Consider the following 23,160-nt stretch of genomic DNA (forward strand, 5'->3'; position numbering starts at 1 on the left):
AGGTTAAGGGTTAGGTTTAGGGTTAGGTTTAGGGTTAGGTTTGGGGGGGTTAGGGGAAGGTTTTAGCTTTATTTTTACATTTTTCGATCTTTTTCGATCTTTTTCGTCGTGCTGTGATGACGTCACATACGCGCTTTCGTCGACCGCGATTTTGTCGTTTGCGGTTTTATGGTAGAACCCATAACTTTACTGAAAAGCCATATGCTGGGGGTTTGCATGGGTTCGAGTGATCCTCTAGCTAGGATTCTGCCCAATTTGGCAAACCCCCAAATTCCACCCCTGGCTGGCCACTCCCACCCTGGCCCTCCCCTCCCACCTCTCCCAGGAGTCTCCATGTGGCCCGTTCATCATGCCAAGTACATGCAGGACCTGCGAAGAGGCTCAGGGAGGGGGGAAAATGGGCCTGCCAGAATAGGTTCCAGAAGTCCAGAAATAGGCCTCTCTCTGGCCTCCAGAGAGTCTCCATAGCCCGGGGGAGCAGTTTTCATCCTCCCAGTGGCTCAAGGAAAGCCTCTGGAGCCTGGGGAGAGTGAAAATGCCCCCACCTCCCAGCCATGGTCACGCCCACCCAATCACAGAGCAGCAAACCCATTGCTGCAATTTTTGAAGCCCACCTCTGCATATGGGTACAGAAGTGGAAATGCCAGCTCTGATGATTTCGCGCGCGAAACAGCATAGTGAAACTTTCCCTTTTCCCCCTGGGCCTCCCATTGTCCATTGTCCATCAATGAGCTGCAAATGAGTTTTAGGAGCAGCCTGTCTGACTCGGAGGTTCCAAACTGATGGATGACCTTGGAGTTTGGGTCCATCTCATGCTTCTGGGCAGCATGAGTTCTTTCCAAAACCTCTCTTACAATCCAATGCCTTCCCTTCCCATTCTCCTTACTGTTATCTGGTTGAGAGCAGGGCTGCTAAGTCAGTTAACCATGAAATGTTGTTTTGGCAGGTTGTGGGATACAGGTCATCCTGCTAAGCATATAGCTCGATGCAAGATACACTGTATTTCAGTGATTTGGGATTTAGGGAGTTAGCATGTGCTAAAACGTAGCTCTTGACTCCGTTACCTTTATTAATGCAGCTCATGATGCCATCTTGGACTCGACAGTCTTCATCAGAAGAACAGTGGTAAGATTTGCAAAGGAGTCCCTGCCCAGGGAGACACCGGCAGATTTGCTGGCATTCGTTCAGCAGGACCTCCTCGTTGGGCTGAGAAGGCATGGAACAAAAGAAGCATTCAGCACGCTTAGCCTCCAATGAGTATTTTTAAGCTCCCATCAAGGAACAGAAGGCGATTGTGTAGCACAGTTCCTAAGCTCTCCATTCTGTCTATGATATTGAAAATTCTTATTGTTCCAATAGGAGGGGGGGGGAAACCAAGAATCTGGGCTCAGCGATATAGAAATTCTGTGTGTCTCATTCAAAATAAGAAAGCCTCCTATGCTATGATAATAGCAAGTTAAGAGCTGGCCTTCTCAGGAGCAGCTCTCCGGTGTAAGATGTTCTCAAAGAGATCCATCTGATACCTCCTCTATTGTTCTTTAGGAATCCTTCACAGCTCTCCGTATAATCATCCAAGCTTTTAAACTTCCTACCGCCCTTTTGCTACGTTGATAGTTTTCGTTTCAGCAACAACCACATACAGTGATGATGACGGTGATCATTTTGCAACCAATCCTTGCATTTATGACCTTGGCGGGTCTGTGAAGCAAAGGAAAAGCTGGAGTAAGATCAGCTAAGTTGCTTCACTTAACAACTGAGTTGTTGGTCCCAGTGCTGGTTGCTAAGCAAAGACGATCTGTATAACAATTTAAGTAGTTTCATCTCTAAGACAGTGTTGGCAAACTTTTCCGGCACCAAAGGCTGAAACGGAAGTGCGTGCGTGCATGCCGGAAACTGGAAGAGCAGCCTCCTGGTGTCCATGCACATGCTGGGAAGATGATCTTTCCAGTTTCTGGCACTTCCCAGTGCACATGCTCACCGACCACTTGGTCTTCACGTGCTGGAAACCAGAAGATCATCTTCCCGGTGGGTGGATGCTCACCGGGTGGCTGCTCTTCCAGTTTCCTGTGTGCATGTGCATGCAAAGACCAGGTAGTTGGTGAGCCTTCATGCGCCAGAAAGCAGAAGATCATGTTCCAAGCGCATGAATGCAGACCTTCATCAGATGAAGGTCATCTTCCTGACATGGTAAAGACCAGCTGGCTGGCACGCCAGAACCTGGAAGAGCAACGGGCAACGGCTCGCATGCACGGAGGGATGGCTCTGTGTGCCACTTCTGGTACGCGTGCAATAAGTTTGACACCCCAGCTCCAGGATATGTACTCTCTCTAAATCCTTTTGCTGTTTTCTTTATTCTTCATTCCACCCCACCCCAACCTTTTTCTTTCTTATTTATTTTTCGAGCAGACCTATATTCTTTTTTTGGGACGTAAGGAAGAAAATGTTTTGCCCACGATTGGCTTAGTTAGCTTATTAAAGGTAATCCTTGACTTACGAGCAGCCACTTAGCGACTATTTGAACCTACCATGGACATCCCCAGAGCTACTTACAACCTGGATCCCAAGTTCCAAAGGTTTCAGGCTCACGTGATCACAACCAGTGAGAATTTATGGCTGTGTTCAGCCTCCCACAATCATGTGAACATGATTTATGACATTTTTTGTGGGAAACTGTTTTTTCACTCAAAGGATGCATGTTTTGACTGATGCATTTGCTTAAAGATCACGGTGATTCCCTTAAAGATTGCTGCAAAACAGGTCACAAAATTGTTCATGGTCGCGTGACCATCTGCTTTAATGACTGTAATTCTGGGCTCAATTATGATCGTATGTTGAGGATTACTTACAGAAGAGAAGAACGAAGGAGCCCCCGGAGCAAATCTTGACCAACAACTGCACTGGGATGGTCAGAAATGAGGCTGGGTGGGTGGACCAAAATTGATTTGGTCCAAAAGTATCAACGGCGGTCTCAGAGTATCGAGACCGCACGTTTTGACATCGCGACGTTGGCTCCTCCTACTCCTCCCAAGAAGCTTCTTGGGTTCTGACCGAAGTGAAGTCAGAACTGAAGACGCTTATTGGATGAGAAGGAAAACGTTTTCAGGGAAAAACAAAGCCCAGTTGCCTTTTGAAAAAGTAACTTTGGGACAACCATGACCTGGAGGACTGAGAATCTCCATTAACAGGAGGCTGGGTAGAGCAAAGATCCAACTCCAGTGAAGACTGGAGCCTTACCCTATAATAACTTCCATTTCCAAAGCATCCACAGCCTTCCATTGAGACGCAGCCGAGCCCGTCAAAGAAGTACCCAAGATCACACTGGCACCCCTCGGCACAGGTTTCAGGACATATTCGGAGCCCAGAACAATCAGCAGTACAAAAATCAGCACATTCTTCATAGTGGCTGTGGGGAGGGCAGCTCAAAGCTGAAAGAATGAAAGAGATGGAGAGGAGAGACATGGGAGAAAATGTCAGAGTTTGTTGCAGAAAAATCAAATGCAGAAAGCACACACAGATAACTGATTCAGCTGGATTCATTAATTTTGTTATATAGATAATAACAGATGGATAAATGTACAATACCAATAGTAGGTTCTTTCAACATGGTAGAAGTTACAAGCAGAACACAAGCAGGAGAGAACAGTTTCATTTCAGAGAAGACAGAGATCAGCCTTGTTTCAGTTTTGATTCTCAGCACAGACTCAGTTCTGTTTAAGCTCCCATTGGCTGACTTAGTTGCTATGCCTATTCATTGCCTGACCTTGTTACCATGTCTCTCCCAGTTATGAATATTCTAACAGAAAATGATTCGCATTTAATGCTTCATAGCAAATTTCTGCCTTTGGACCATAACTTTTGGAGGGGGCATGTGCTGAGCAACTGCGGCTGAAAAACAATGCTTTCTGTTTGAATGGAGAAAATTGTTGTTCCTTTTTATGTAGGCTTATGTAGGGTTCTTTGATGTCTTAGCCCCGTGATGGTGAACCTGTGGCATACGTGCCACAGGTGGCACACAGAGCCTTCTCTGCGAGCACGCCAGCCATCACCCCAGCCCACCTCCACTGCACATGCGTTTGTGCCTCCTGTCTGCCAACTGGTCTTTGGGTCTCTGCCGTGCATGCACGGGGAGTGGGGTGCATGTGTAGGGGCAGGGCACATGCGTGGGGGGGATGCTCGCATTGCATTTTGGGCTCAAAACTGGTTCCAGGCCCAAAACTGGGGGTGGGAGGACATGCGTGTCCCCCCACGTTTTCACTGGCAGAACCATCACAGCCATTCATTGCTATTGCAATAGCAATAGCAATAGCAGTTAGACCTATATACCGCTTCATAGGGCTTTCAGCCCTCTCTAAGCGGTTTACAGAGTCAGCATATCGCCCCCACAGTCTGGCTTCATTTTACCCACCTCGGAAGGATGGAAGGCTGAGTCAACCTTGAGCCGGTGAGATTAGAATCGCTGAACTGCAGATAACAGTCAGCTGAAGTGGCCTGCAGTACTGCACCCTAACCACTGCGCCACCTCGGCTCTGTTCATTCATTGTTTCCAGGGTGGCCCCATGGTCCAGATCTAAGTACCCCATGGCCTGCATCTGGCCCCCTGGCCTTGAGTTTGACAGGATTAGAAGACCCCCGAAGTCTTCTGGACTAAAGGACCCCCAAAGTCCTTTCCAGTCCTTTTATTCTAAGATTCTGAGAACTGGAAATCAACATTACTCACGGCAGAAAGATGGACTTCTCCATGGCTGGATAAGGACCTTGGCTTCTTGACAAGCTGACACGTAGCTCTGAATGCTTTGGCATAAGGTCTGGCTGTCTCCATTGCTTTGGCACAAATCATAGATGCAGTCATTGAAAAACACACTGGGGTCCACCTGACTGTGGCAACCCTTTAAGGGGCCATCCGAGGCAGTGAGGATCCCACAGTAGTTGCGCTGTTGGAAGACCTTCTTCTTTTCTTCATCACAGGTCGGGCAGTTGCTCCCCGAGCATCCATCTGAACAAGGTCCTTCTGCCCCAAGGACCGAAATCTTCCAGGAAGCCCCAAACACAGCCACGTCTGTAACTTTCTTCCCACTGGGAAGTAGGAACTCATCGTCCTTCTTCCCATTGTAATTCCCACACAGACCTTGCATCCGCTCCCGATAGCTGCTCGGGACAGTAATTCTCACATCGTAAATCAGGTCATAGCTCACCACAAGGCCAAAGCTGGTTTTTATTAGGATCTTAGTGCCATGTTGATAGGCTTTGAGATGTCCTTCAGAAAGTTCCATGGGGAGGGACCGTAATACCCCATTCAACTGGAAGAGGAAGTAAACAGGGAATTGATACAACAGTCATACAGATCTGTTCTGACCCCCCCCTTGTTTCACACCTAAAGCACACTCCGAGCCAGAGATAAGTTACTGCATTTAATTAACAGACAAGCTCGGGCAGCAATAAACACAGATAAGGCTTGGCAGCAATCCAGCCTGCCAAGCTCACAGTATTGTCCTCCGACATTCAAGCCTGCGTTGACTTCTGCAAAGAGGGGAGTGTGCACAAGTAGCTTTATATAGTCTGGAGAGGAGCCTAATGACCACCAGCTGAGTGCAATTACCTCCTGTAATTGCGTAATTGTTCCTGACGCCTAGTAGCTCTTCGATGGCATGCATTCAGGAACAACTCACTACTGGCCTCTGGCTCACTCTCCCTTGTCTCCTCCCCACTGGTCCAAGGCTCAGGTGCCTCCTGGTGGCCAACCAGCCTCTCTGCGCCCTGCTCAGAGTCAGAACCCTGTCCAGGGTTCTCCACATCCTCCAGAGCTGACTCAGAGGGCCCCTCGCTGTCGGAGTCTGTTGGCAGCTCCAATGGCTCCTGCTGGGCCACAACACAGACCTCGAAGGATTTTTCTTCTCTAATGGCAGAACATTAATATTTCCAGTTCTTACCATCATTCTTGGCACGTGGGAGTCAATACACATTGACCTTTTCAACAAAAGGTCTCCATAGCTTATCTGTGCTCTATTCCACACATTTGGAAAACTGTTTCAAAACAGATCCTCAAATCCAGTTAGACGAGTTAACAAGACAAGGCAGATTCAACATATTCCTTATTTAATTAGAGAAATACTGAGTTTGGTAATCCTCAATCCCCCTCCTTTTCCCTCTTAATCCAAGTAAATTACACTTTTGATTTCCTGGGTTAGAAACAGATAGAAGAGACGAAGAAGTCAAAATCTGGTCAAAATGTGGCCAAAGGACCTCTCCATCCATCATTTATGGTCTATAGATAGAGAAGATCCCTCATGTTTCAGGTTCAAATTCTCCTTCCTTTTCTATTTTCCTCCCTTCAAAACCATTCGGTGGTTTTAGAAGGTTTCCTTCTAAAACCCAAACGCTTACTAGATCATTTTCAGCTTTCCCCAGTTGCTATCTTTTTGATCAATGCATTCTGCAGCATCGTTGTGAAAATAAATTAGAGAGTTTGCAGAAGATCTATGGTTGCAGTTGTAAAGGGTTTTTTCCCCCAGATTAAGAGGACAATGTTTTATAGACATAGATTAGAAGATAATTCTAGAGAAAACACTGACCTGGATTTGTCCTTCTTTCTTATGGATCAGAGTCAGTTTGAATCCGTAGACCTCCACAGATACTTGTTTAATTACGGAGACTTTTCCATTCCCCCAAGGCTCATTTATTGCCGTGATGGTAAAGGGAGTCAGACCACTTGTGTTTTCAACGGTAGTCTTAGCTAGGATGTAAGAGCAGGTGCCTTGGAAATCAAAGGGGACTCCGTCAAAAGTGAGATAATGAGGATCTCCGGAAGCCGAGCAAGTGGCTGAACTCATTGGGTGGCATTTTTGGACTCCGCCCACCACTTTGCATTCTTCATTGGGCCCGCAGGTGATTTTGTGGCAGGTGACAGCTCCACCACCTTGGCACGTACACTTCATATCGCAGTTACTGGTTGGGTAGAAGGTCTGTCCACTCATATAATACTGGTCCTGATAGGTGCAACCACACTGATGCAGAGGGACACAACGGTCACCACTGAGCACAAAGCCTTCATCACAGACACACCCTTCTGTGCAGTAGGTGGCGCAGGGCAGAGATGAATAGAGACTATCGCACGTCTGTTGACAGCTTCTGGAACAGAGTTCATAATGGCTGTTTGGTGGACATGAAAGTTCTGAAATGGGAAAATGAGAAAATATATTGACCATCTTTTATAAGTTTGGTTCCAGTGCTTAGACAAACCCAGTTCCAGCAACTGTTCTTCATATGTTTTAGGCTTCAGTCCCCTAATCATCTTTGTTGCTCTTCTCTGCACTCTTTCTAGAGTCTCTACATCTTTTCTACATGGTGGTGACCAAAACTGGATGCAATATTCCAAGTGTGGCCTTACCAAGGCATTATAAAGTGGTATTGACACTTCACGTAATCTTGATTCTATCCCTCTGTTTATGCAGCCTAGAACTGTATTGGCTTTTTTGGCAGCTGCTGCACACGGCTGGCTCATATTGAAATGGTTATCCACTAGGACTCCAAGATCCCTATAAACTAGACATACCCAGTTCCTGAAACCATTCTTCAACTCCTGATCATCTTGGTTGCTCTTCTCTGCACTCTTTCTAGAGTCTCCACATCTTTTCTACATCGTGGCAACCAAAACTGGATGGAGTATTCCAAGTGTGGCCTTACCAAGGCATTATAAAGTGGTATTAACATTTCATGTGTTCTTGATTCTATCCCTCTGTTTATGTAGCCTAGAACTGTGTTGGCTTTTTTGGCAGCTGCTGCACACGGCTGGCTCATATTTAAGTGGTTGTCCTCTAGGACTCCAAGATCCCTTTCACAGTTACTACTATTGAGCAAGGTACCACATATACCCATGATGAAGAATCTATGGCACACATGCCACAGGTGACATGAGGAGCCATATCTGCCGGCACATGAGTTGTCAGCTCCAATGCGTGTGCTGGCCAGCTGTTTTTTGGCCTTCTGGAGGGCTGGGGGAGGCCGTTTGTGCCCTCCCCAGGCTTCAGGAAAGCCTCTGGAGCCTGGGGAGGGCAAAAAAATGGGCCCAATGGGCTGTTGGGCATATTTTTCACCCTCCCCAGGCTTTCCTGGAGCCTGGGGAGGGCGAAAATGGCCTCCCCCAACTCCCCAGAGGAAATACCAAGCTTACCTTGGAGGTGAGTAGAGCGGCACGCTTGTGGGGGAGAGCGGGGTAGGGTTGTGCATCAGTGGTGGCTTTCAAAATTTTTTAGAACCTCTTCTGTAGGTGTGGCCTGCTTTGTGGGAGTGGCTTGCCGGCCATGTGACTGGGTGGGAGTGGCTTGTCAGCCATGTGACCAGGTGGGAGTGGCCAACTTGTAAAATGTGATGAAACTCACTTAACAACTCTCTTGCTTAGCAACCAGAATGTTGGTTCAGAAACTCTGGCATTGAAGTGTGCAAGTCTTAAAGCTGTCAAGCTACAAGACTGTTGTACCTCTAACCCTTTAGAAAAAAATCCCCAGGGGTGTGCAAACTTGACAGCTTTAAGACTTGTGGACTTCAACTCCCAGAATTACTCCTCTCGCTTTTCATCTTGATGATGTGCCGACAGGCGGGGGGAGGGAGCTGGAACCGGTTCTAAACGGCACTGTAGATTTGTGGAACCTCTTCTATAGAAGAGGTTAGAACTGGCAGGAACCCACCCCTGTTGTGCATGTATGCACATGTGGGGGTGTACTTCGCATTATGGGTGTTGGCACGTGCATGCACTTTCATGCACGTGCCCTCACATTTTTGGCACCCAACAACAAAAAGGTTAGCCATCACTGGCATATAGTGTACCTGTGCATTTTGTTTTCCTTGCCTAAACGTAGACCCTTGTTTGTTTCACCATTGAGTTTCGTTTTGTTAGATAGTGCCAGTGGTGGGATTCAAATAGTTTACCAATCAGTTCTCTGTCCTAATGACCAGCTGGGTAGGTGGGGCACTGTGGTCATGTGATCATGTGGGCATGGCCAAGTCGATGTCACTCAGGTCGATGGGCTTAGTTGTTACAATGGTAATAAAGGTTAACTGGAGAGGCAGTTTCTGTAAGCAGGGCAATAAAGATAGCAATAGCAATAACAGTTAGACTTATATACCGCTTCATACGGCTTTCAGCCCTCTCTAAGCGGTTTACAGAGTCAGCATATTGCCCCCAACAATCTGGGTCCTCATTTTACCCACCTCGGAAGGATGGAAGGCTGAGTCAACCCTGAGCCGGTGAGATTTGAACCGCCGAACTGCAGATAACAGTCAGCTGGAGTGGCCTGCAGTACAGCACTCTAACCACTGTGCCACTTCGGCTCTAGATCAGGCTAGAAACAACATCAGAATGTAATCCTTACAGGATTAGCCCTGTAAGGTGGAAAAAACCAAAAGGAGATTTCTTCCAACAACCAGTTCTCTGAACTGCTTAGAAAGTTACCAACCGGTTCTCCCGAATAGGTGCGAACTGGCTGAATCCCACCACTGGATAGTGCCCAATCTTACTTACTCCAGACTATGTGGATCCTCCAAGTGTAAATGGTCATTCCCACAACTTGGCAGACAGATGCATAAGCAGCGATGATGTAGCCCAGTGCAGATGTTTGGCTGTTGGATGTGCAGTAGTCAGACACACACTCGAGGAAAAACACCTCTGGGTTGATTTTCCTGTGGCATTCCCTAAACGGGCCATTCTTGTCCACCAGGATTCCACATTCGGTGCCAATGCTTCGTTGCTTCTGGGCCATGTTCTGCAAGTTCGGACATACTTTTGGGTTGACTTCTCCACAGCCAGGGAACTCGGCCACCTTCCAGAGTTGCCCAAAAGCTGCCAGTTTGGTGACTTGCCCACCACTAATCAATGCCATGTCGTCTTGTTTATCTCCGTTGAAGTTGCCACAGAGCCCGCTCAAGGCACCTTGGTAAGTGGTTGGCACAGTGACCGTGAGATGACTCTGCCAGTTGAAAGTGACCACAAGGCCAAAATCTGTTTGGATCACAGTGTCCCAACCCTTTTGGTAGACGATAATTTGATCTGGGCCCATCTTGTAAGGCAGGTTGGTGAGCTGGCCATTGACCTGGAAGCATAGGAGAAGCAACAATGAAGAACCACCTGGCAGAAATTTGGCTCTAAGTCAATCACTTCTGTTGAAATAGATAAAGTTTTTTTTTTCTGTCAGGTACTTAGAAAATAAGTGCCTAATTTTGTTTTATCTTTAAATGAAACCCTTCCTTTTTAAAAAATTTGAGTAGTCTATGTATGTACTTATAGGGACATGGTGGCTCAGTGACTAAAGTCAACAGTTTGGTGGTTCGAATCCCTAGCACTGTATAACGGAGTGAGCTCCTGTTACTTGTCCCAGTTTCTGCCAACCTAGCAGTTCGAAAGCACATAAAAATGCAAGTAGAAAAATAGGGACCACCTTTGGTGGGATGGTAACAGCGTTCCGTGCCCCTTCGGAATTTAGTCATGCCAGCCACATGACCACGGAGACGTCTTCGCACAATGCTGGCTCTTCGGCTTTAAAATGGAGATCAGCACTGCCCCCTAGAGTCGGGAACGACTAGCACATATGTAGGAAGGGAACCTTTACCTTACCTACTTATTTCCTATATCTTTATCTATTTCTTTTTTCCTTTTTCCGTTTATCTTTCTTTTCTGCCCTTTCTCATTTCTCCTTTTATATTTTTCCTAATTTATAATTTTTTCCACTGTCCAATTTAATAAACACACTCTGTCTGTCTGTCTGTCTGTCTGTCTGTCTGTCTGTCTGTCTGTCTGTCTATCTATCTATCTATCTATCTATCTATCTATCTATCTATCTATCTATCTATCTATCTATCTATCTATCATTATCTATCATCTATCTATCTATCTATCTATCTATCTATCTATCTATCTATCTATCTATCTATCTATCATCTATCTATCATTATCTATCTATCTATCTATCTATCTATCTATCTATCTATCTATCATTATCTATCATCTATCTATCTATCTATCATCTATCTATCATTATCTATCTATCTATCTATCTATCTATCTATCTATCTATCTATCTATCTATTCATCTATCTATCATTATCTATCATCTATCTATCTATCTATCTATCTATCTATCTATCTATCTATCTATCTATCTATCTATCTATCTATCTATCTATCTATCATCTATCTATCATTATCTATCTATCTATCTATCTATCTATCTATCTATCTATCTATCTATCTATCTATCTATCTATCTATCTATCTATCTATCTATCTATCTATCTATCTATCAATCATCTAACTAGCTAGCTAGCTATCTCCATTAGATTCAACTCACCGTAATTCTGCCCAGATACGCCCAGCTGACAGTGATCTCCAGGTTGTAGATTTCAATCTTGACCACCCTTTTAGGGGTCCCAGACCAGCCCCCCTGATGAGAATTCTGGACCAAAATCTGGAAAGCAACCAACCCTGGCTTCTTCTGACTCAGCCCAGCAAATCTGTAGAGACAGGTGCCCTGGAAGTTAACAGTGTGACCATCGAAGCCGTGATAGTGGGAGTGGCCGATGACAGAACAGGTCCCATAGCTGATAGCATAGCAGTTCTGGATGCCATTCTTCACCTGACATTGCTCTTCCTGGCTGCACTTGGTGTCCCGGCATTTCACCTCCTTGTTCTGTGGGTCGCAGGTGCAGCGTTTTGTGCATGTGTTGTCTCCCCAGAACTCCTCATTGGGAGCCAAGAGGCGGCCCTCGAAGAGGCAGCCACAGGCAGCTCGCGGGATGCACTTCCCAGCATCCATCACGAAACCCTCCTTACACTGGCAAGACTCGACACATTGTGAAGAAGAACAGTGGGGTGGAAGAGCTTCGTTGCTGCAAGTGGCGGGACAGACCGATCCACAGATGTTATAGACGCTGTTCTCGGGGCAGGGTAAAGCTATAGAAAAGAAGGAGAGGGGAAATGGTAAAAACGGTGACCGTTTATAAAGATGACTCAGTGCAAATAGTTATTTCCATAGCAAGGAAGATAAAGCAGGAATCGTTAACTTGATTACTTTATTTAAAGAGGAAAATGTCTTCTCATTTGGATATCCCTTCTGGAATGGGTGCTTGTGAAGACCAAAATAATAATAATAATGCTGGCTGGGGAATTCTGGGAGTTGAAATCCAGACATCTTCAAGTTGCCAGGGTTGGGAAACACTGAACTAGATTCTCTAGGAGAGGAGTCCCCAACTCCAAGACTATGTTCCAATGCCAAGCAGTGGCTCGTTTGGACCCGGGCAACGGAAGTGGCGGTGAACATGCGCTTGTGCGAGCACCGGATGAGCACATGCACACACACTACTCACACTCTTAACCGTTGCTTCTCTCTCTGGTCCACAAAGCTGGAAAGGTTGGGGATCAAAACTCTAGGACATAACTTTTCTGAGCTGTAAGCAGACCTCGAATTTTAAGAGTGCCCCTTGTGTGCTTTCATAAACTAACTTATGGGGAGTCTGCCCATTCCCCAGATCAAATCTTCTTAGCAGGGTAATAATTTCCCTGACTCTCGTTTCCCATGAGCTTTACTGCAAAACCAAAGGGTAAGTTTAAAAAGAAGTGTGGCAGACATTAAAGAATTCACATGCTACGCTAGATAACTGCTGGTGTTCTCAGCGTGGCAGTGATGGATGAGTGCTGAGTTCAAAAGATAAAAATCAGGCAAAAGGGCAATCTCTCTCTTTCCCCCTCCCCCTAAGCCTCAAAGGGATGGGAGTCATTGACCATGAATGTTCCATTATTCCTCATTTCTCATACCTACTGATAAATTTGCCTCCGGTGAATTTGGGTAGCCTTTTCAAAAAGATATGGAAATGGATGAGCTAGTATAGGGAGAAATTAATTGAAGTTGGCCTGCAGTAAGCCGTCCCACAAGAGCGAGAAAGGCTGGGCGTGTTAAGTCATTGTGAATATATTTTATTATTATATTTATCTCAGCGTAAGACAAAGTTTCAGGTCTGTTTTTCTCAACCAGGGCTCCTGTCAGGTTATTGTAGACATGGCATAAAGAATCAGGACCAAGTGACAAATTCCAGTTAAGCTGATTTATTGCTCGTATCTATACTCAGGAATCTAGTCAACTAACGGGTCAGTGCTAAATTGGTGCTAAATAAGAGTTAGTGGGATTTATGAGGGTTTGGACATGCACCGCTTGTGGGAACGTCATGATTCTAGGCTGATTCTTTTCTTGACTCCGCCCCAGACCTTATACTACAACTACAATCCCCATCAATCCAGAGGTGGTATTCTGCCGGTTCACCCTAGTTTGAGTGAACCGGTAGCGGCGGCGCTGGGAGGCTCCACCCACATGCCCAGACATCATCACAGATGCTCTGCACATGTGCAGAAGGCTTTACGCATGCACAAAAGTGCCGCACGTGAGTGCTCCTGATTCTGAACCCGTAGCGAAGATTAGAGCATTTCATGCCTGCATCAATCCATGATTTAGAGCAGGGGTGTCAAACTCAAGGCCCACGGGCCGGATTCGGCCTACATGGTCCTTAGATCAGGTCCATGGGGCCACCCTAGAAACAGTGAAGGACCAGCCCGTGGTGCCTCTGCCAGAAAAAAACAGAGCTTGGAAGGGTAATGTGCAGTGCGCTCGACCTCCGTTTTCGCTGGCAGAGGGTTGCAGGAGGCCGTCACAGCCGAAAATGGGGCTCATTTTAACTGGCAGAGCACTCGACCACCACAGGTGCCCCTGACATGAGTGATGTCAAGCTAGCCATGCCCCCTCTGGCCACACACACCCCACCCCCTGAGGTGAAATACAACCCTGATGCATCCCTCAATGAAATCGAGTTTGACACCCCCTGATCTAGAGGGAGATTCAGCAATATGGCTACTTTATGAGCGGTGAACTTCAGCTCCCAGTATTCCTGAGCCAGCCATGCTCTGGGAGTTGAAGTCCATAGGTTGTCAAGTTCCCCTAGTTGTCCAACCCAGATCTAGAGGAAAGCTACCATAAGCAAGGAATTTCTACTCACGGCATCCAACGAGGCTCCTCCAATCTAACACCACTCCACCTTCTTGCTGGCAGGCATCCACATAGCTCTTCAGCGCTTGGCACAACGCCTCTCTATGACCTTCATAGACAAAGAGGTCGTAGGCACAATTTTCCACAAAGATGTCGGGCTCAACCAAAGAATGGCACCTGCTGAATGGGCCGCCTTTTTTACTGATCCAGCCACAAAAGGTTTCACCTCTGTACGGAATGAGGTTTTTTTCAGGGGCCTTCTTGCATTCTCCATGGCAGTCACTCCAGCACAAGGGGTCTCCATCCTCCACTTTCCAACTCTGTCCAAATGCCACAGGGCCCGGAGCCAAGGATCCAGTGGAGGTCCTGAAGTCATCCTCAGGTTTTCCATTATAGTCCCCGCACAGACCACAGACGTTCTCAAAGAAACTGCTGGAGATGTTCACTGCAAAGTTGCTGTTCCAGTCGTAGGAGACCCTCAGCGCAAAGTCCGTTTCAATGGTGGCAAAGGTCCCGCTTTGGAAGAGCCACAATTTACCTTTGATCAGGGTGACGGGCAGCCGGAAGCGCTGGTTGTTGACCTGGTGGAATAAATGTGTTAAGGAGACATCATAAACATACTTTGAATATGGATACATTCCGGTATGGATGCAACTCAAAGGATGAACCATTGTTGAAAGGAAGAACATCCACACTTAGAAAACCATTCACCTATGCAATATGCATAAGAAATTCCTTCCTTCCTTCTTTCCTTCCTTCCTTCTTTCCTTCCTTCCATCTTCCCTACTTTCCTTTTCCTTCCTTCCTTCCTTCCTTCCTTCCTTTCCCTTCCTTCCTTCCCCCTCCTTCCTTCCCCCTCCTTCCTTCCTTTTCCCTCCTTCCTTTCTTCTTTTCCCATCCTTCCTTCCCCCTCCTTCCTTCCTTCATCCCTTCATTCATTCATTCTTTTCCCCTCCTTCCTTTCTTCCCTTCCTTCCACCCTCCCTCCCTTCCTTTCCCTTCCTTTCTTTCTCCTCCCTCCTTCCTTTCTTCCTTCCTTCCTTTTCCCTTCCCTCCCTCCCTCCCTCCTTCCTTCCTTCCTTCCTTCCTTCCTTCCTTCCTTCCCTGACTTTATTATTTTCATAAATAACTCAAAGTGGCAAACACATCTGATATTCCTCCTATTTTCCCCACAATAACCCTGTGAGGTGAGTTAGGCTGAAAGCTTTCATGCCTAAGGCAGGATTAGAACTCACATTCTCCTAGTGAAATAATAAAGTCATCTACCCAGCTCTCATACTAAAGACAGGACTAGAACCATGCCCGAATGCTCAGAAAGAAAGCATGTTCAATTCACACAGCCCTTTGCCACCCCAGAATGCAGATGAGAAAAAGTGCAATTTTGATCTCACCAGATTTTTCTTTTTTAAAGGCTCCAATTCTTACCCACAGAAAACACCTCAGGGATGAATGTTCTAATCTAGACTTCATTTAGAGCAGTTAATTTTCTACATGCAGGTACTTTTGGAAAAAGCGATGCTTTCAGTCATGTCATTTCATCTCTCCCGGCAGAATTTCATACAGAAAAGAAATTAGAGGGGGAAAATCGAGCTCTTTAATGCTGTATCATATTAGCTGTCCTTCTGTGACCAACCATAGTTTCAAACATAAGTGCTTCTTCTAATTAGAAATTCTCAGAATTCCACTTGGGCTCTTTGGTAAGGAATCCTATGCTCTACTTGTGAGATTTCATCCCTATCACTATTATAATACGAAAGACATTGGGTTTGGCTAGTCTAAAGAAAAGAAGAATTAGGGGTGACATAACAGCAGTATCCCAATATTTGAATGCCATAAAGAAGAGGATGTCAAATTATTCTCCAAAGCAGAGGGCAGAGGGCTGGACAAGAAACAATGGTTGGAAATTAATCAAAGAGAGGAAGCAACCTGGAATTAAGGAGAAACTTCCTAACAGTGAGGACAATTAACCAGTGGAATAACTTGCCTTCAGAAATCATGAATGCTCCATCACTGGGTTGTTTTTTTTTAAGAAGATACAGTCACTTATCTGAATTGGTATAGCTCCTCCTACTCAGGGGGCTGGACTAGAAGACCTCCAAGATCCCTTCCAGTGCTACACTATGCTATGCTACGCTACGCTACCTTAACCTACTCTACTCTACTCTACTCTACTCTACTCTACTCTACTCTACTCTACTCTACTCTACTCTACTCTACTCTACTCTACTCTACTCTACTCTACTCTATTGCAAATTGAATAATCACATTATATTCTTCTTCTTATATTCTTCGAGGTGACGCAGTGGTTAGGGTGCAGTACTGCAGGCCACTTCAGCTGACTGTTATCTGCAGTTCAGCGGTTCTCATCTCACCGGCTCAAGGTTGACTCAGCCTTCCATCCTTCCGAGGTGGGTGAAAGGAGGACCCAGACTGTGGGGGCGATATGCTGACTCTGTAAACCGCTTAGAGAGGGCTGAAAGCCCTATGAAGCAGTATATGTCTAACTGCTATTGCTATTGCTATTGCTATTCTTGTGCCATATCTGTCATCGGATGTTGGCGATCATGTTGGCGATCCAATTTTTATCAACAGCAGCACAAAAAAGTGCTGCCGGGTTTTGTCCAAAACGGTCCCTTAGGTTTTGAAGCCATGATGTTCTTCTTCTGCCTGGACCTCATTTGCCTTCAATCTTTCCCTGGGGGATTAAGTGAAGGATGCCCTATTTTTCTGGGTGTCGCATCACATGTCCAAATATTCTAACTTTCGCTTTTTAATGGTTCTGATGATTTCCCTTGGCTTTCCCAGGCTTATCACCTCCTAATCTTTTACTTGGTCAACCCATCTTATACGTCACAGCCCTCTGTAAATCCACATACATTATATTGGGCGGAATCTATTGACCAAGAGTCAGTAACATTTGAGATATTATGTACAGTATTTACATGCTCAACCCAGTCCCCATGTTTGGGAGAGAATGGAATCATGTGCCTACATTATATATGATATTGTATTATAATCAACTTTATTTTAGGCTCTAAAACATTTGCTCAAGAGAAAAAAAAATCTTGCTGTAGGTGCCAAAATCAAAAAAGGGTGGAGTCTTGGGAAACAACTAGCTACTTCCTTGAAAAATTAGACTTGACTTTGGTATGAACTGAAGTCTCTTGGAAAAAGGTTGAATATTCAAAGTTAAATGTAGTAGAAATACAGGTAGAATTCATCTTGTGACCACAATTGAGCTCAACATTTCAATTGTTAAGTGAGACAGAAGTCAATTTCGCCCCATTTTACGACCTTTTTTGCCACAGTTGTTAAGTGAATCACTGCAGTTGTTACGTTACTAACATAGTTAGTTGTTAAGTGAATCTGGCTTCCCCATTGACTTTGCTTGTCAGAATGACACAAAAGGGGATCACACAGTTTTTATAAATTTATAAAGTCATAAATAGGAATCAGTTGCCAAGCATTTGAATTTTGATCATGTGACCATGGAGATGCTACAACAGTTTTAGGTCCTAAGTCGTATTTTTTTTTCAGCGCTGTTGTCGCTTTGCACAATCGCTAAATGAACTGTTGTGTTGTAAGTCCATTTGTTTTTAAATGCTGCCTTCGGGATTGTGGCCAAAGTTGTTTAAAAACCAATGAACAGCCACGCTGCAATCCTGATGACCAGGACATCATCAGAGGACATCTGGACAACATCAGCACTAATTTACATCACACAGATGGCCCTCAAAACCAAGGACTATGACTCAGCAACTACAGCCAGCAAATCACACAACCTGAAATCAGACCAGGAATCAGAATAGCAATAGCAGTTAGACTTATATACCGCTTCATAGGGCTTTCAGCCCTCTCTAAGCGGTTTACAGAGTCAGCATATCACCCCCACAGTCTGGGTCCTCATTTCACCCACCTCGGAAGGATAGAAGGCTGAGTCAACCCTGAGCCGGTGAGATTTGAACCGCTGAACTGCAGATAGCAGTCAGCTGAAGTGGCCTGCAGTACTGCACTCTACCCACTGCGCCACCTCGGTACTTAAAGGTACTTAAAGGCCAGAGCTCCCCCAGACAAACAGAATCCAAAGGGCACTGAACAGGTCTCCTCAAATGGGGACGAAACGTTTGCAACCAAATCGCCAAGCTCGGAGCTCAAACCAACAACATAACTACCAACCTAATCTAACCTACTCATATTCAAAGACATTACAATGATATTTATTCCTTGACAAGCTGATAACCTGACGTTGCCTGGGTATTTATTTATCCTTATCCTGTATTAGACAGGAAAAGGAATAAATTATATCTATAGTGTCGCGTGACACCACCACCACTACCCCCCCCATGCATGTACATAGGACACCCAGCCCCCGCATCCAATTTTGGGCCTAGTACGCCTCCCTGCAGCCTCCTGGGAGCATGCAATAGCAATAGCAATAGCAATAGCAGTTAGACTTATATACTGCTTCATAGGGCTTTCAGCCCTCTCTAAACGGTTTACAGAGTCAGCATATTGCACCCACAGTCTGGGTCCTCATTTTACCCACCTCGGAAGGATGGAAGGCTGAGTCAACCTTGAGCCGGTGAGATTAGAACCGCTGAACTGCAGATAACAGTCAGCTGAAGTGGCCTGCAATACTGCACCCTAACCACTGCGCCACCTCGGCTCTATGCATAGCAGAGATCTGAAAATCAGCTGGCTGACAGAAGCCATGCGCACATGCGCATTGGAGCTGAGCTGGGCTTTGTGTGCCACCTCTGTGACAGGACACTCTCTCTCACACACACACACCAAAGGGTGTTAGGAGTGTCTTACTCCCACAGTATTTTTTTGCAGAGGGTAAGTAATTTGTGTACCAAGTTTGGTTGAAATTGCTCCAGGCATTCCAGAGTTATGCTGGAACACACACACAAATACACAGAGCCATTGATAGATGATTGATAGATGATAGATGATAGATGATAGATGATAGATGATAGATGATAGATGATAGATGATAGATGATAGATGATAGATGATAGATGATAGATGATAGATGATAGATGATAGATGATAGATGATAGATGATAGATGATAGATGATAGATGATAGAAGATAGATAGATAGATAGATAGATAGATAGATAGATAGATAGATAGATAGATAGATAGATAGATAGATAGATAGATAGATAGATAGATAGATAGAGATGGATAACACAGAAGGCCTTACAGTATGATCTGGACACTTGCATGTCCAATGAAGAGGAAGAAATGTCGTTCTTACCCGCACAAATCCATGTTCCTTCCTGGCTACCGCTATGTCGTATCCATAGACCTGGACTGTCACCAATCCAACGTAGGACACATGTTTCATGCCCCGATTCTCATTTTTGATGGTGATATGGAAGGCCGGGAGAGTTGTGTCTGGTCCGCAGGTCTTGGCAATAGTGTATGTGCAGGTGCCCATGAAGTCATATTTCCGCCTGTCAAATGTCCAGTAATGGGGGTCACCCTGAGCCAAGCAAATGGCAGAAGATTGAGGCACACACACCTTCTGGCCATTTTGCATTTTGTAAGTCTCCTTCTTCCGGCACTGTATGGGAGTACTCATGGGAACAGGCTGAGCTTCTGGGTAACAAAAGGCAGCATGTTACTTAATGGCATAGATCCAGGCTACCTGATGAACTGCATTGGCCTGCTAAGTCTATCCCATTCTACTTGGGACCAGAGGTGGTATTCAGCAGGTTCTGACCAGTTCTGGAGAACCGGTAGCGGACGTTTTGAGTAGTTCGAAGAACCAGTAAATATCATCTCTGGCTGGCCCCGCCCCATCTATTCTCTGCCTCCCGAGTCCCAGCTGATCAGGAGGGAATGTAGATTTCACAGTGTCTTTCCCCTGCCACATCTACCAAGCCACGCTTATAGAATGGGTAGTAACATTTTTTGAATTTGGGATGGCAGAAAGGGTCTAGTGTGGATCCTGTTGGTCAAAGAAGTCCAATTGTCGGGATCCAAAAGAGCCTTCTCTACTGCAGCACCCACCCTTTGGAACACCATGCCCTCCAGGATAAGATCCACCCTCAACCTCTTGTCATCCCATCAGAGCTAAAGACTGAGCTCTATAGGTTGGCCAGGGAATCAAATAGAGGAGATCAACTCCAAAGGTGGTTCCTAGATTGATAGCAGACACCATCTGCCTCCTCCTTTCTCAGCTTCCCACTCGTCCATCCTTATTTTTTACTAATCATATTGATTTTTTTGTTTTATTTTTCTTTTTTTCCTCCCTTGGTCATGTTATTGTTCTACTAGTTGATAACCCAGAGTTGCACGGGTATTTATTTATCCTAATCTACACATTTGTCCTCAAAAATAATCCCACACCAAACGTAATTTCTAATGTTTTCCCCCTTAGCAGATGGAGCCCCCTTGTGGTGTACTGTGAAGCTGTTATCATGGCAACCCCACTGCACTGTTCAGTAGAAGCAATTTTATGGCAGTACGGTAGAAGCCATTTTAAGGCACAACAGGCTGTATCTTAACAGAACACACACCCCGAGGGGTGTTAGGACTGTCTTACTCCCACAGTATTTTTCTGCAGAGAGTAAGTAATTTGTGTACCAAGTTTGGTTGAAATTGCTCCAGGCATTCCAGACTTATACTGGAACACACAGACACAGACACAGACACAGACACAGACACACACACACACACACACAGAAACACACACACACAGACACACATACAAACACATAGCCAATATATATATATATATATATATATATATATATATATATATATATATATATATGTGTGTGTGTGTGTGTGTGTGTGTGTGTGTGTGTGTGTGTGTGTGTGTGTGTGTGTGTGTGTGTGTGTATGTATGTATGTATATGTATATATTGTTGTATTTATGCTGATAAATAAATACAACACAAATACAGCACAAATACAACACAAAATGTAACAAAGGCAACAGTAAAAATATTGGGTTTCTGTCTGGATGGTCTCTTCTGACGAGCCGATGGACAGAGAATGGAAGTAGTGAACTTCCTCCCATAATTGGGCATACCGGGGGTTGTAACACTCTCTCTCTCTCTCTCTCTCTCTCTCTCTCTCTCTATCTCTATCTCTATCTCTATCTCTATCTCTATCTCTATCTCTATCTCTATCTCTATCTCTATCTCTATCTCTATCTCTATCTCTATCTCTATCTCTATCTATCTATCTATCTATCTATCTATCTATCTATATCTATATCTATATCTATATATAATTTTTTTAAAAATGGTCATGAGCCACCTAGAGTAGCGCCATGGCGAGATGGGTGGCAAATAAATTTCATCATCATCACCATCATCACTATTGTCCATCCTGCGATGATATCTGTAACACCATCAAACATCCAGATCTATAGAGTTCCCCGTACTCACCCTTTTGGCAGATTCCTATTGCTCCGTAGCTCCTCTTGTCACCAACGCCCACATTTAGCAGGCTAAAGGGGCTGTCCGGATGTTCTAGGGAATGGATACATTCTTCCTTCCCAAGTCTGTACTCACTCCATGAATATTCAGTTCCCGCAATCTCTTTCCAAGAGACACCTCCCAAGGCGTCCCCATCCAGGGTGAGCCCACCAGCAGCTGCTGTCTTAGCAATGATGAGAGCATAATTCTCAAAGCTCACCTGGGTCTCAAAAGAGTAGGATGTGCAGTAGCTGAGAACATCAGGGATGGTCAGAAAGAAGGGGAGAAATGTGTGACCTGAATGGGTACCGCCAGGGCAGAAAAAGAAGACCTGGATGCCAACGTTGGCTGTGATGTGGATGGGGCTCGATTGTGTGACTTTCAGCTGAAGCAGCTGTCCAGGCTCGAGGTCATAACTTTTATGGGTGCTACCAGAGACAGAGGTGACTGTGGTCATTTGGGAGGTGGTTACATACACAATATTGTACTGACTTTGGAAGGAAAGAGGAAGGATAAAGAAGGAACGGCCCCAGCTTTCCACCGGTAGCAACTGCTCTACCACATGGCTACATTCGGTGTTCATTTGGGCACAGCTGTGCCCACTCAACACTGCTACCGGGTGTGTTGCTCTGACAAGTGTGCCAGAGAGATCGTGGTGGCTCTGAAGCTGGATGGCTTCGTAGGGTCGAAGGGTAAGGTGCAGCTTGCTGCCTGCAGGATAAATGCGGCTTTGGAATCTCACCGATCCCTTGAGGTGGATCTCTACGCCAGTGCTCTTATGCCATGCAATGACAGAGAACTCTTTGTACGTTTTGGAGAGGTCTCCCAAAGGTGTGAGAACATAATACGCCATTCCTAGACTCTGGATAGGATAGACAACTGTGGTGTCAAATGAAGTTCTCTTTGAGCTCAAGGCCACCACAGAGATATTTTGACTGGCCAGCACCAAGACGGTGTGGCAGGATTTTATGGTACCAACCATCTTGACAAAAGAAGGGATCTTCACTATCACCGTGTGTCCTGGGGAAAGAGAGAACTTTTTCTGGAAGGTGGATTTATAGACCAAGACATTGACTGTAGTGAGGGGGACGTCGCCCGAGATGATAAGCTGCAATTCAGTCCCTGGATAGTTTGACTGGTAATTTTGCATGAAACTAGTGATGAACTCCTGGCCGATAGGTGCTACAGCATGGAGACCTACAAGGAAGAGGAAATACAAGAAAAATGAGAGCCAGGAAGGAAAACAGTGCAGCACATGTGAAGGTTTGCATAACCTGAAATGTCCTTTCATTGAATGGGCTCATACAACATGCTTAACCGTATCAGGTGAAAATCTAGTTCCTCCTTCTATACAAGAGCTAAGTTTGCTTAACGTTAACCATTGTTGCTTCAGGGAGGAGCAGACTTTGTGAACCCATCCCATTTAGTTTGTCGATGGTTCAAGGTATCATGCAAACCTCCAACATGAGTTAATTCAGTAATCCGGTTGAGTTTAGTCTCTGAATGCAGATTTTACAAAATCCTAGAGAATGACAAAATGGCCTAGCATAGAGGTGTCCAATTTTGGCAACTTTAAGACTTGTGGACTTCAACTCCCAGAATTCCCCAACTAGCATTTGGGCTTCAACTCCCAGAATTCCTCAGCCAACATGTGGGCTTCAACTCCCAGAATTCCCCAACTAGCATTTGGGCTTCAACTCC

General features: G+C 45.4%; 1 protein-coding gene across 1 annotated transcript in view; it reads right to left on the bottom strand.

Annotated features, from left to right (window-relative positions):
* Nucleotides 1-23,160, bottom strand: part of LOC106541036 (IgGFc-binding protein) — a 58,485-nt gene that overhangs the window by 29,092 nt on the left and 6,233 nt on the right. The window contains exons 3-11 of the mRNA XM_087727797.1: nucleotides 21,430-22,656; nucleotides 19,284-19,627; nucleotides 14,029-14,599; nucleotides 11,337-11,938; nucleotides 9,515-10,082; nucleotides 6,570-7,168; nucleotides 4,718-5,297; nucleotides 3,235-3,425; nucleotides 1,065-1,206 (exon numbers count right to left, since the gene is read on the bottom strand). Coding sequence (XP_087583923.1) covers nucleotides 1,065-1,206; nucleotides 3,235-3,425; nucleotides 4,718-5,297; nucleotides 6,570-7,168; nucleotides 9,515-10,082; nucleotides 11,337-11,938; nucleotides 14,029-14,599; nucleotides 19,284-19,627; nucleotides 21,430-22,656 — 4,824 coding nt within the window. The remainder of the gene's footprint in view (nucleotides 1-1,064; nucleotides 1,207-3,234; nucleotides 3,426-4,717; nucleotides 5,298-6,569; nucleotides 7,169-9,514; nucleotides 10,083-11,336; nucleotides 11,939-14,028; nucleotides 14,600-19,283; nucleotides 19,628-21,429; nucleotides 22,657-23,160) is intronic.

This window comes from Thamnophis sirtalis, unplaced genomic scaffold (assembly GCF_051295495.1).
Source record: "Thamnophis sirtalis isolate CommonGarterSnake01/CBP01778 unplaced genomic scaffold, rThaSir2_p1.2 scaffold_13, whole genome shotgun sequence".
In the NCBI taxonomy this organism is placed as follows: domain Eukaryota; kingdom Metazoa; phylum Chordata; class Lepidosauria; order Squamata; family Natricidae; genus Thamnophis; species Thamnophis sirtalis.